The sequence below is a fragment of the Cheilinus undulatus genome, linkage group 12 (genome assembly GCF_018320785.1).
Source record: "Cheilinus undulatus linkage group 12, ASM1832078v1, whole genome shotgun sequence".
Lineage (NCBI taxonomy): Eukaryota > Metazoa > Chordata > Actinopteri > Labriformes > Labridae > Cheilinus > Cheilinus undulatus.
Window position 1 is genome coordinate 25,992,986 of NC_054876.1, and position 14,165 is coordinate 26,007,150.

At 38.2% G+C, this 14,165-nt stretch overlaps 1 protein-coding gene across 1 annotated transcript; it reads right to left on the minus strand.

The window, feature by feature from the left end:
• Positions 1-2,727: 2,727 nt before the first annotated feature.
• On the minus strand, positions 2,728-13,223 carry ccni2 (cyclin I family, member 2). Its single transcript, XM_041800808.1, has 7 exons — positions 12,926-13,223; positions 12,059-12,215; positions 10,645-10,779; positions 10,285-10,359; positions 10,030-10,170; positions 6,287-6,586; positions 2,728-4,574 (listed from the first exon to the last, which is right to left on the minus strand). The coding sequence occupies exons 2-7, from the start codon at positions 12,170-12,172 to the stop codon at positions 4,248-4,250; spliced, it is 1,092 nt and encodes a 363-aa protein (XP_041656742.1). The 5' UTR covers positions 12,173-12,215; positions 12,926-13,223; the 3' UTR covers positions 2,728-4,247.
• Between the last annotated feature and the right edge of the window lie 942 nt (positions 13,224-14,165).

Consider the following 14,165-nt stretch of genomic DNA (forward strand, 5'->3'; position numbering starts at 1 on the left):
CTTGCTAGCAGCTACGTCACGTGCTTTGTTGCTCTGATTGGCCCGTAGAGATGTGACAGACAGAACGTTCACCCAATCATACTCTAAGGATTTTTCAAATCCTCTGCCTTTTCTCAAACATTTCCTATTGAAGCTTTCCCTGATGGATGTGTGAAACACACCCATCTGGCTTGTCAGGTTAGAGTAATCACATAAAAAGTATGAATTTCCAAGGTAAAGGATGGATATTGTCAATGATATTACAGCAGGCAACAAACACAACCAAACTGAATATACATCCAAACACTGCCCAAGAGCATGAGTGGGAAATCCAACCACACATCCTTCTAGGGCTGACAGCCTCAAGTCCATTGGTCGATTAATTGGTTGATGACCTCATGTCCGACCAAAATCCAAGTGGTCGAACAATCACTTGTACAACTTTAATTGGAAGAATCCTTTTTTGCAAGTGGTGAGAAGGGATTCCTCAGTTAAACCATTAAAGCCCTACATTTTTAATTACCTCGGTTTATATGACCTTAACTGCATCAGAAAATCACTCCCTTTTAATCCTAAATCTACATTACTTACTCTACTGTTTACAGTATAAGAGAGGCATATCTGTGTATCTACACTGGGTATTTAAACTGAGACAACAGCTACAGTACTGGGTTAACTTGACCCAGTGTTAGTGTTATATAGTTTGATGTCCTCAAGTAACCCCTCAGCTGTTTTGCCAATAAAATCAACACAAGAACATTCAAAAATGTTATGTGTCTCTCTCAAGAGAAGACTTTTTCTTCTGATGATTTATAAAGCTCATCTGACAAAAAGCAAAATGACAATAATATTTTTATAGCAGATTTCTCAGTGAAATGGCACAGAATCTGAGGCCTGCGTGATAGGCACAGCTCTTAAATTTTAAATCATGGCCTACTGTTAGGTGGTATTCACTGTTTACAAAGGAATGATTTTTGACACAGTGCCTGTGGTGAGTGAAGTGACACCAAAAAGAGGACATAACCAGACTCTGTTTACTTATTAAATTGCTACTGGAGGAAAGTTTCCACACAGTCACAAAACAACAAAATACTGTAGCTGAGTAAGTCATGGGTCATTTTAACATTCAGTCTGAATTATGCTTTGGCAATATAATTTAAACACTTGGACGAGTAAAGCGGTCAGCCCTTGTTGATTTTATTTTAATCATACTCATGGCAAAGCTTAGTATTACATTACTTTCTAAAATTGCATTTTGTAAAATATGTTTTTTGGCCTTTGTTTTAATATCACATTGGATAGAGTTGGAAATCAGGGACACTGAGAGAGAGGAGGGGAATGAACCAACTGCTTGAATTGAACTTGGGGGTTAGACTATAGGACTATGGCCTCTATAGATGGAGAGTGAATCAACCACTTGGCCATCTGTGCCCCAATATGACTTCTCTTCAGAACCAAATAAAGGCAATATATAGTACCTGTAAAAAACCTAGGATGTTTGATCCTTTTATTGATTTTATAAATCAGTCATGGTCAATATGATGTTGCTTTTTGACCAAAAAAAATAAAAAAACTCTTTAATGTCAAAGTGAAAACAGATTTCAACAAAGTACTGTCAATTAAATTAAAATATGAGTCTGTGGGGGTAGGCTTGCACATCTGGACACTGGATTCTTACTCTATTCTTTTTTACAAATCTGCTCAAGCTCTGTCAGGTTACACAGCGATCGGCCCTTTTCAAGCCCAGCCACAAATTCTCTATTGGATGAGGTCTGAAAATTCATCTTGCTGTCTTGAAAACATTTCTGTCGTCTTGCTGGAAAATAAATCTTCTCCCAAGCCGTAGTTCTCTTGCAGACTGAATAAGATTGATCTCCAGGGTTTCTCTGTTTTAACGCATTCATTTTACCCTCTACCTAAACAAGCCTTCCAGGGCCTGCTGCCAAGAAGCATCCCCACAGCATGATGCTGTCACCACCATGCTTCCCAGTAAGAATGGTGTGTTTGTGGTGATGTGCAATGTTTTGTGTCTGCCAAACATTGCCTCTTGTATGATGGCCAATAAGACACTTTTGGACTCATCAGACTAAAGAACTGTCTCCCACTTGACCATGGGGTCTCTCACATGCCTTTAGGTGACTCTAGTCCAGATTTATTATGAGTTTCATTCAACAGTGGCATTGTGCAGTACTGATCTGCAAGTACAGGAAACGTTTGATTGAGGTTATTGCTGCCAAAGGAGGGCCAACCAGTCATTAGCCTAGGGGTTCACATACTTTTTCCACCCTGCACTGTGAATGTTTACATGTTTTGTTCAATAAAAACATGAAAACATATATTTTTTGTGCGGTATTAGTTTAAGAAGACTGTTTTTCTGTTGTTGTGACTTAGATGAAGATCAGAACACATTTTATGACCAATTTATGCAGAAATCCAAGAAATCCCAAAGGGTTCACATACTTTTTTTTTGCAACTGTAAGTGTCTTTATACTACACTGAGACACATTCACTGCATTCAGGTGATCCCCATTTCACTAACTGTGAGACTACTAGCAACAATTGGCTGGACCTCTGCTAAATTGGGTCAGTCACTTTAAAGGGGGTGAATATTTATGTTGTCACTTAATTTACCTTACTTTGTAGAAATCAGTTTAATCACTTTCACATTAATTTTTTTTTTGTCAAAAACACCAGATTATACCGACCATGATTGATTTATAAAATCAAAAGGGTAAAACAACCAAGGGATGAATACTTTTTTTAGGCACTTTTATTTACTGCTCCTGAGCCAGCTGAAGTTGAGCATTTTTATACATAAAGACTCCACTCTCCTGGTTTTCCGAACAGAGAAAAAGCAGACACTTTTAGACTTTTGAAGTCATAGCTTTATTTCTGTGATGGTCCAGAGATAGCTGCCTCAGTATATAAAGGAATACAAAGAGGAATACAAAAAAAAAAAAAAGCTTAACATTGGTCGGCAGTGAAACAACCATCTTAGCATAAGGAAATGAAGCAGACTTCACAGTTGGGAGGAAAAAAGGACAGTAACCAGATCACATCAGAGATAGGATAAACTGTTTCCATTTCTGTTTTAGCAGCCTAGAGTCACAGAATGAGAATAAAATCTGTTCACTACATGTAGGCTTTGACTCTATCAGTGGACTTCAGTAACTGATGTATAATATTTTGCCAGTTTACACAAGCAGGATCATGATACTGGCACTCTGACAGTATTCAGTGATATTTACAAATCAAAACAGGGGTCATTTATTCCTACACGTCAATATTAATTATGTGACAATAACGTGATAATGGTGCTCTATTGGAATAAAATGTATTCAAATGAGAGCAAGGATGCCTATCCCAATAATCTCCGGATCTCAACACAATTTAGAGTTGATCTTGTGTCCCAAATGTGCTCTTATTTGATGTGTAACAGCTGCATGAAACATAACCAAAGACTGAAAGTTATTTTCACCTTATAACTGTTATAACTGAAATTTAAGAGAAATAAAAACATTTGCAGCTTTAAGTCATGAAATTAAAGCTGGTTTTTAAAGTTAGCTTTATAAAATAACTGGTATACGGCATAAAAAATGTTTTGCACAAGTAAGTAAGAAGTTAAAATAATTTTTAAAAAAAGTTGTGAAAAATAATATTTGTTTTTAAAAAAAGCATGTCTTTATCTCAAAGTGCTATGTGGCTCAGGAGGAACCTGCACACCAAGATACCTCCTAACAAACAAAACAGGATCAACTCTCAAACATAAAAAAGTTTCAAACACACCTGTATAAAATACACAACTGCTTTATCTTTATCCTTTACCTGCAGCATGTTAAACAAAAATAAGATATATGGGTTTTTAAAGGATAGGTAGGTAAAAAAGTAGAAACAATTATAGTATTAATCAAAGAAATGAGAACTTAAATGGACCATTAAACACTGCATCAAGGACACGAGTGTCAATTCAGTCAGGCTTTAGATTCCCCATAATTTGTCAAAAACACTGCTGTCTATGGTATCATAGAGGGATTTTACTTGAACGTCAGTCAATATACATCTGATCTATAACAGTCATGTTGGTGTCGGCAAGTAATAGAAGAGCCTGAAATTTAATCAAAATCTCACATTGGCTCTCCACCTTCAGTGTTGCAGCATTCTTTTGAAACGTAAGATTGAGACCCCAAATTTTACTGAACTTTGCAACACTTTCACAGTAAAACTGAAGCACCGTTCACTTAGAGGGGTCTATGTCAATTAATGTCAGACTAGTTGACAGCTGGGTGCAGTGGTGGGCATGGTGACACATCTTTCTGTTTGGAATCAAACAGGCCCTTAACACTGTCCACCTCTGGAGCAGTCTCCTCATTATACAAGCACCTAAAGCCATCGTAATACTCATCCGAGTCCCTCTGCTCATGGCCCCACCCCCTCCGTGCATGCCTGCGACGCTGTGTAGGGCTCCGAGCTTGCTCCTCGTCCTGGATCATGGTGCTGTCAAAGATGTAGACGGGGTTGGCTGGCAAGGAGAACTCAAGGCTGTGTAGATACTCGTCTACCATCTCTTTGCAGTGGATGAACTCGCCACTATCAACCTGGGAGAGTCAAGAGAGCAAAGCAGATGAGATTCTGCAATCATTCATAATTTCTACTAATCTTTTACTTTTCTGATTTAAAAAGAAGATATATGAAGGTGGACACTGGGCCCAACTGTGTGGATTCGCAGTTTGAACATAAGGGCACTTTTTCTTTACTTCCTATATGTGATGACAGGATGTATTGACAACAATTTTTCAGTTAAGCAGCATTTTTCAAAATTTTCTTTGAGCTTCAATAGGAGAGTAAACACTTTCCTGACAAACTGTTAAGAGAGAAAACTGATCATTTTTAAGTCTTTTTTTCTATTTTGAGGTTCAAATAACTAAAAGACAAACTTAAAATAAATAAATACAGGAATGGGTCTGAGAGATTACATTACTTCAATGCTAAAAGAAGAGTGTGAACTTGATCTACCACAACCAACTTCTACTGATGCTGTTGATGCAATAATTCACCAGTTGCCGTCATAAACCTCACAGAATAAGGATCAGACTCAGTGATGTATTGGTGTCTGAAGAATTGCTTCGAGGCCCAGTACACTGGTCTATGTACAGTTCCTTTAGTGTCTGCTTAGGCTGTCTGCTGAAGCACCAGAAGTTAAGAGAGAGGTCTGGCTGTAAACCATACATCTCCGACAGCCACTCTCACAGACTGTTCACATGAGACACTGTGTATCTCAGAAAGAAGTGCAGTAATTTGCCAGTATGTTGCATTTTAAGTTTTAATTGTTTTTGAATTACACTTTATTCATAGACAGTGTCTGGGAGTTACATTCATGAAATAACCACATTGCAAACATTACATATTAAGAGACATTTCATAAGTAAAATATAGAAAAAGGTCAGGGGTCTTATCTGGGATTAAATTATATATAGACCTGTTTAAGAAGTAGTTACAAGAATAGTGGTTCACTTTAGCAATATGAGCTTTAGCAAACATAGCTACAGCAAATGTTTCAATGTAGGAAAGGTTTCACGTATGTATGTAACTAACATAGCTTCTTTGTGAGCTTAGCTTTAGCTATGTTATCTATACCTCAGCTTACGTAACTGCTTTCTGAGCTTAGATTTAGCTAAATAGCTGCTACGCTGCTACTGGAGCCACAGAAGCTATGTTTTCTGTGTTTAAATGTTTTCATGGAGGTGAGCAGACAGTAAGTAGACTGTGTTAACTTTGCTTTATCAAACATTTTGTAATCAGGCTTTGCAGGTCAGGTTTTCAACTTTTAACTTTGGGTATACTAACCCTTACCTTAATCCTAACTTGAAGTTAAATCTGATTTTATTTCAAAAGTTTTAGTGTGTATCGAGATATTCTGTGTCTCAGATGAATGGTCTGAAGCCAGACTGCCTTGAAAGTTGCACACACACTGATGTTTTACATTGGAAAGATGCCTAAACATTTCCAGCCTGGCTCAAATAATAATTTTGGTCTGAATAGCCCTTTGTTTTCTAAATAATAGTTTGTCCCATTATGGTAAGGACATAGTGTAATGCATAAATAGGAGCATGGCTGACATGACTACAAGTTGGCATGCTACAGCTGTGTGCCAGGAGTCTAAGACCTGCCTCTGCTCCATCTCTTTAACTTGTTACTTAGTTGATCTAAACTTAGTTTGAGGCGGTTTTAAAAGCACCCTTCAGTTATCTAATCTGTCCCCATTCATGGATTAGAGGCCCTTACTGGAAGGCCTGTGCATTTCTCTCACCTGTGCTTTCTTCAGCAGATCTGTGAAGACTGAGAACCAGTCAGGTGTGAGCGCCTCCAGCTCCAAAGTGATGATGGCCAAGGCCAATGTGGAGCCTTTGAACTGCCAAAGCTGGTGGCAAGCCATACAGTGCTGCACCTGCCTGGTCCACAACGCTGCCTGGAAGCAAGGAGGCGCCTTCTGATGCCCCGGCCTGGCAGGAGGCAAACCGGGGTCTGTTGCCAAATCCCAGCTGACACCGGAGCTGAGCCCGATGGACGGAAAAAGGTGAGGGTGGCCGGAGACGAGTAGGGCGTGGAACTAGAGCGGAGATGAGAAGAGAAGAGGAATGAGACCAAAACGTTAGCATAATGATGTCATTTTTAATCATTGTCCACCCATCCATCAATTCAATCCTTACCTCTACTACCTTATTTCTTCAAACATACTGGTGCATTTCCAACCATGCATATTTGACTTTGCCCATTCTCCATTTTCAACTACACAGGACACTGTCACTTTACAGTTACTGGTTTTCTACTCTGCTTCTGTGTTCATCTCTGCATTTAAAGCTACAGTAAACATCCAAACATAGAGCTCTTTGCGGAGGACACAGAGTAACCACTAGAAAACATCACTATCAGGTTTTATACATGAAGATCCAAATGTTTGCCTGAGGAATATAGTAATCTTGTATGTATTGTATGGTATGTGCAGTGCTTCTGTGTGTTCCTGTTAACTGTAAATCACAACCTGAGTGGGGTTCATGTCTAAACTGATACTTTAAATTTTGATTTCTCTTTTCTTGCCACACGAAGCTTGGAAAACATTTGATCAAATCCTGTTAGAGAGGCAGGATAGCTACTAACTATATTCTTGGTCAAAGGAAAATCATGGACATGATTTGAAAACATAATCTCTTCAATGTTTGTTGTATCCAAACCCCTCTGCATTTTCATTCATGTTTTGTTCTGCTCACTTGCTTTCCTTCGTCTCCGTCACTGTAGCAAAAGTAAGCCATGAGTTTTTAAAGGAAGTAGAATAGACAGGGCGGTAGATCCGGCAATATGGTGCCCAAAAGTTCAGCTCTGTAGAAAGTTTTTTCCCATGCCTTTGTTTTCATTCTTTATTTTATTTGGGAATTCAGGGTAATGTAGCAAACAAGGACAATGTGTATTGTGAATCAACAGTCCAGTGAGAGATCTGAGCATCACGTTGCTGATTCTGCCGTTCAAAAGACTTACTTTGATGTTCAAGCATATTGAGAAGACATGACGTTGCTGTAAATCCTTGTATTTATTCATATCAAGGTGTCATAGTTGAAAATCTGTGACTAACTATGAATAGAGTTTATTGATCACTGTTTTATAGATAAGTCTTTAGAAATAGGAATGCAGAGGATTTATTCAGGGCAGGGGGAATGTATAGAGAGATGTTAAAAGTATAGTCAAAAATTATTTATTTGAACTGTATGAAAGAGAAAATCTTTATTTTATTATGATTTTTTTTTTATTAACACATTATGTCTCTTTATTTTCAAAGTCTTGGATTTTTGTATTACTGTGACGATAATAGGCTCACAACAGTTGGTCCAAACACTGTACATCTAATACATGATCACCAGTCTGATCCACAAACACAAAAACTAGGGATACTGCCCTTATTTTTTTTTTTTTTTACTTTGCAGTAGACACTGAATCAGTCCAAATGTGCCAAGCAGAGTATTTTGTGGCAGTTTTGCAGTTTGTGGCTTTGGGAGCGTGTAACAATCCACCAGTTATAGCATCACAAACGAACAAATGGAACACTGATGTTAGTTTGATGAGGGAATGTAAGTAGATTTTTAGTCCGGGATGAGATTATAAACTCACAGAATGCATGAAAAGACTTCACTGTCCAAATATCACTGTTAAATTTATGTTAAAGATGTGTTAACCCCTAAACACTGAATAAGTGGTCTCAGTGGAAGTCCTTGCGTGGATTGGTACAGTGTGATTATCGTTTGTGTCAAGAAAATTTAAGGCTGTATTCATAAAGGCTCCAACTGCTGGAATGTGACTCTGGTTTTCTTTTATCTCCCTCTGTCTCTCTTTTGCAAAGTTAGAAGTTTCCTCCAGACGTGTTTTGTAAGCATTTCCCAACTCTTCCTGTCTAGCTTTTTCTCCAGCGTTCAATTGTAATTTTTATATTTTACAAAATAGTAGGTTTTGATGTTTGACAAATCATCACTCCATTTATGTGCACATTTTTATACAGCAGCACCAACTTTTGGGGAAATTAGGTTGTGGAAAGTGAAATACTACTATGTCCACATTCAATCAAAACGTTTAGATGATTAAGTGTGACCTGAATGCTGGAGCAACATTTTTTTGACCAAGAAAGCTACAGGTTTTGCTAAAAATAAAAGTTATTACCAAAAGTATGTTTTAACTTTAGTAGAGTGTTTACAGTTTAAGCAATACATTTATTTTGGATTCATTTGAGATCAGAAAACTTTGTTTACCTGCTGATTTCTGATTCTGACATCCTGGTTGACTCGGAGCTTTATGAATACAGCCCCCACAGCATGGGGGACCTAAATAATGTTGTCTGTATGTGTGTGTGTGTTGAAAGTTCACAGAGTGGTTAAAGTTTTAAAGTTTTAGGCAATGATTTTTGAGGGTTAATTATTAACAGCTGTGAACAGGTTCAAGCTCTGGAACTATGATGTGCCATACAGTAAATAACACAGCAAACGACAACCCTTGCTTTGACAATAGAAACTGTCATAATAATTCACATCATGGTGTAGATATGCCAATGACCTCCATGGCGTACGTTTTTAAAGGAGTATAAACTGCAGGGCTGCAGGTGAGAGTCAGAAGTGCCTTGGCCTGATATGCAACACAACCCTTATTTTGCTGGCAGCTTGCTGATGCAGTCTTACATAGTTTGAGACGTCGCTGAGCTTGATTCAGACTTCATGTAGTTTTTGTTGCTTTGAGTCCAAATATGCACAATTCTGGTAATAAGCCTGAGTGTTAAAGACACTTGGGTTTGCCCACAATGTGGTTTACTTTATGACAGTATTATCACTTTAGCTGCAGAAAACCCGCCATGAAAAGCATTATAGAAGAAAGAGACAATAAATTAGCATTTCAACAATTATGTAGTACTGAAACAGTCATTGTAAGGGTGACAGTCATGTAAAACGGGATTTATTTGATCATTTTTGAAATCATTGTGAAAGAAGTGTACAAAGACAAGAAATTGCCCTCATATACTTAGATTGTTTTATTAAAGCAGACATAAGGCAGCATTATTTCTATTTAAAATGCATTCATTATTGTTCTGTTCATTTGACAATGAATTACTGGAAAACCAAATGTGACTAATTTGTACTCTAAAGAGCCTTTAATTTTATTATTTGCATAAGAGAGAGAGAAAATGTTATTTTCCCAGCTTTGCAACAGGGTTTATTTAAAGTGGAGTTGATAAATACAATGGGCACAACAAGTCAAATTAATGAAATGCACAATCTCTACAAGGACCAAGTCTTTACTGTTGTGATAGAGGGGTTGTTATGGCTTGTGAACACTAATTTTGGGCAAACTTGATGCAAGCATGATGGTTTTTGTGCTTTTGTACTTCTGTGTCTTTAGGCAAGACCCGGACCTAAATATCACAAAGCATCTCAAAGCCTTGAGACTTTGAGACGCTCTGCTGAGGTCCAGTTAAAAAATAAAAAAAATGATATGTTTGCTATCTGCTAAATTCTGACTTACTATGTGAATGAAGTCGACCGGTGTTGCAGTGTACAAGTCCCAGTGCAGCTTGTCTAGAATGATCCTCTCCATGCGAAGAATCTCCGCTGTTGAAAAGTTGCATCCGCTCTGCACAACCAGGTCTCTAACAGAGCCTATGACCTGTTTAACAGACACGAACAAAGAGAAGCAAATAAATGTATTGTTTACAAATAGCATCTCTGTCTCTGTAGATTTATTTCCACGACAGTGTTGTTTGTATCATAGAAATCCTACCTCATCTTCCTCATTGATTTTTGCAGCCAGGACCAGTGAGGTAAAAGAAATGCATTTCAGGTACTTGGTTTGGGCCTAAAACAAAGAGGTAAGAATTATGTCCACTGCTTAAAAAAAGATACTTGTTTTTTTAAATAGATGAGTAGAAGGAACTAGGAAAGTAAATGATCCCATTTATGGCTAGATTGATTGTATACTCAGACAGTTACGTAACAGGACAATAGACCAAAAGGAGAGAGAAGATGTTGTCTTTTACTGTTCGATGCTCCCATTAGTGCAGTTCTCTTATTCATCTTTGCACATTAGACAAAAGGACCTTCAGAAAAAAGAATGGGAACCTCTATATGTCATGCTGTGTACCTTGACAGTGGACAGCAGTCGGTTGAGGATGCAGACTCCCAGTGCAAAAGTCTCTGGACAAAACTGGAACAGTCTGCTCATCTCGCCAAGCCAAATGATCATTTCTTGGTGTTTGGGTGAAGAGATGTCAGTGCCCTGAGTGACAAAAGAAGGCAGTCAGTGGTTAAACAATCAAACAAACATATCAGATGTTCTTTAGAAGAAAATACTTAATTGTTTTAGGATTATTAACTTTATCCAGTGTTAAATCTAAACAGAGAGCTTTGAGTTGGTGTTTTTCAAAAAACAGATGTTCAGTTTGATTTCAAATAAAATATATTAGGCCATTTAAAACATTGTGCACAATATTCAGATTCAAAGAATAAACATAATGAAATAAGTGGTACCAGTATCAACTTGCTTTCATAGTTACATGTCATGACTTTCATACAGTTTCATTTGAAACTAACAGGTTATAACCTATAAAATATCAGACACACTATAGTAAAAATTGCAAAAAATGTTGTCAAAACTTTAAATATTGTCACAGAAACTGGCTTTGTAAAAGGTCAAAGAGACTTTACATAGTTCCCTATAAGGAAATGAGCACACTGTCAGCCTTTTTATTGCACCAGGGAAAATGTTAGTGTTCCTCAGTAAAACCATATATCTTGTTGCTTCCTCCCACAGTACAGACAAAAAGATGGCATCTCATTTAACTGTGGTTCACACGGTAAAGTCGGTAGTCTCTTAACTAGAAAGCCAGGGGTTACACCCTCAGCTCCTGTAGTCACATGTCAATTAGGGACGCAAGATATAGGCTTGATATCAGTTTTGGCGGATAACAGCTTAAAAAGTTCAATATCTGTATCAGCAGATAGAAACATTTCTTCTGATATATCGGCTATACATACCAGCAGTGTGTGTATTATTTATATTTCAAATACTGATGAAAGACCCAACTGTACCATCATATATAGTTGGCTGCTTAGGGTGCTACACACTCAGGGGGGTTTATCATAACACTTTGTCTTTTTTAAAATAAAAAAGGGAGTGTACATGTATTGGAATCAGCTAAGATTAGTTTAGAAATAGTGGTATATCAATATCTGCAAAAATCAATATTGTGCATCCTTTATGTCAAGTGTTCTTGGGCAATACACCAAACAATACACTGCTTTTATCCTTCAGACAAGTGGAAAAAGATTATTTCCAACTCTAGCCTTCCTTGTGTTGTTATTGTAAAAGTCAGACACTTTATGCTCAGTTTACTTATTTTTTACAGACTGGTACCACTCATTTATTCACAGACTCACTGTAGTTTAGTAACACACTGAAATCTAAATACTGTAATTTATACTTGTATCAAATTCAAACTCTTGTAAAGCCAAAACAGTATTCAATCAACAAATGTGTACAGTACCCATTGCCTCACCTGGATGCAGCCATTCTTGAAGACAGGTACCTTCCAGAGGCGAGCCTCCCTCTTCAGAGCGGCCTCCAGGAGGCCGGCCAGGCGGCGTCTCTGCACATCTCCTGGGTTCTTCATCAGCTCCACAGTACAGGCCAGGCCGTACCCAGGACACAAACACCTGGGGAACAACAGTGAAGAAAGAGAGAGGGAGATGAGACTCCAGTGGGATAACAAATACACCCCCAACCCCCATAAAGACCAACCACCCACTCAGAAGTTAATATGAATTCTATCCGCCGTTTTATCAACTTGCCTAAAGACTTAAGCTCATAATGGGTGTATGGTGCTTCTTTTGTGACTTAAAACGAAGGTAAGAGAACAAGAAGGACGTCCCACTGAGGTCTATTCTCCTTTTCAGGGTTAACAGAGATAAGACAACAAAGGGTTGTTCACAAACGTATAAATACAAAAGTGTTAACAGATAACCAACCAGCAGTTCATTTTACTTTGCAGACGAGTTTAAAAAGCTTAAACTGCACATATGTGTTTGTTTTGGGCGCCAGTCAATAAAATGTGAACGCAGACAATCCACCAAACAGCTAAAAGAGCCAACTATGCAGCAGGAAATGGGTCTGCTAGCCAAACAACGCCATTTCAACACTGTGCATGCAGGCAGCACGGACGGAAAGACTTAAAATAAATGCAAAAGCTTTAAATTATTTGTATGACTTTGTTTTAATCTGCTGTGGGTGAAATACTATCCACACGATCCAGGCGGGATAATAGACTGCAGCTGCTGCAGCCTCTTGCACAGTTGCAGCAGCTGCAACATTTTTTTGTCTTCCTCTTTTTTTTTCTTTTGTTTTTCCTCTGTTCAAATAGTCTTACCTCTTCGACTTTAAAAGCGAAAAATCCCTTCGACGGCAGGTGCATTTGCACGGGTTCTTAGATTAGTCCATATTTACGAAGAGCAACAGTCAAACAAATGCCACTCGGATGCTGTAAGAAAAAAACAATCACGGATAGAATCGTTTTCAGGAGCAAACATGTGGAGAGCAGCCGCATTATACATATATGAAAAAGCTAAGAAAACAAAAAGCAAGAATCCGCGAGAATTCAATATCGCTCCTGACAGTTGCAAAACAAGCGCTAAAACAGGGGGCAGGAAGCACAAAATCAGGGAGGATTGAGGGCAGCCTGTGTTTTGAACGCTCGGGACTCCGCCTCCGTGTGACGTCACCCCGTCTTTAGAGCAGATATGTGTTAGTGGGTCAGACATACGGGACCCATCACACAAAATGGTCGAGCTTTTGCTGAAAATGGAAGGCTTCTGCAATGGGTTACAAGAAAATGACTGTTAAAATGAAGAGGAAGGTATACACAGAGCTGTCTGTGATGTCGGAGTCTCTTCATGTTCATAATCCTGCTGATAGACTGCATCATCCTGCAGCAGCAGTACACCTCTCAATTCAGAGATGATTATTGAAGGTTTATATTTAAGCTTTCATAAATCAATAGTTCTATCGTTTCCCACAGTCATCTATCATGCGTGGATGTCTGATATATTTTGATGGTCATTTCTAAAAAAACCTGTCTGTTTTCATTGTATTAGAATTGCAGCAGCAGCTTTAAAACATCACTGTGTGCAGTGGTGGCACTAAAGCATCAGTTATGTGGCTGTCTGTGACTTTGTATTAAGGCTTTATGCAAAGCATGCATTTTTTTTGTTAACATTAGCCCCATTTGCTCTGTTTTGTTTTAAGGGTATATGGTAGTGATGGGTCAGGAGAGCTGGTTCAAAGAGCCAGCTCTTTGAAATGAGCTAAAAGAAGATCCCATTTGAGAGCCATTCTGATTTATAAGTACTATTATTATTATTATTATTTTTATTATTTTCACATGTGTTGTATGATGTGATTGATTAGTAGGCATGAGCTTTTCTCCACACACCTAGCAGCACACCAGAGAGACTCATGCTTGATGGTGTAACATTGTTCCTAATCGGCAGTTCCCTACAGCCCAGCCAGAGAGCAGGCTTTCTTTCAGCATAATGTTAGATAGAAATGGGAATTTTGTAATTTTTAAGTGATCCAGGTCATTTGGCTCAGCTCAGTAGTATGTAGTACCA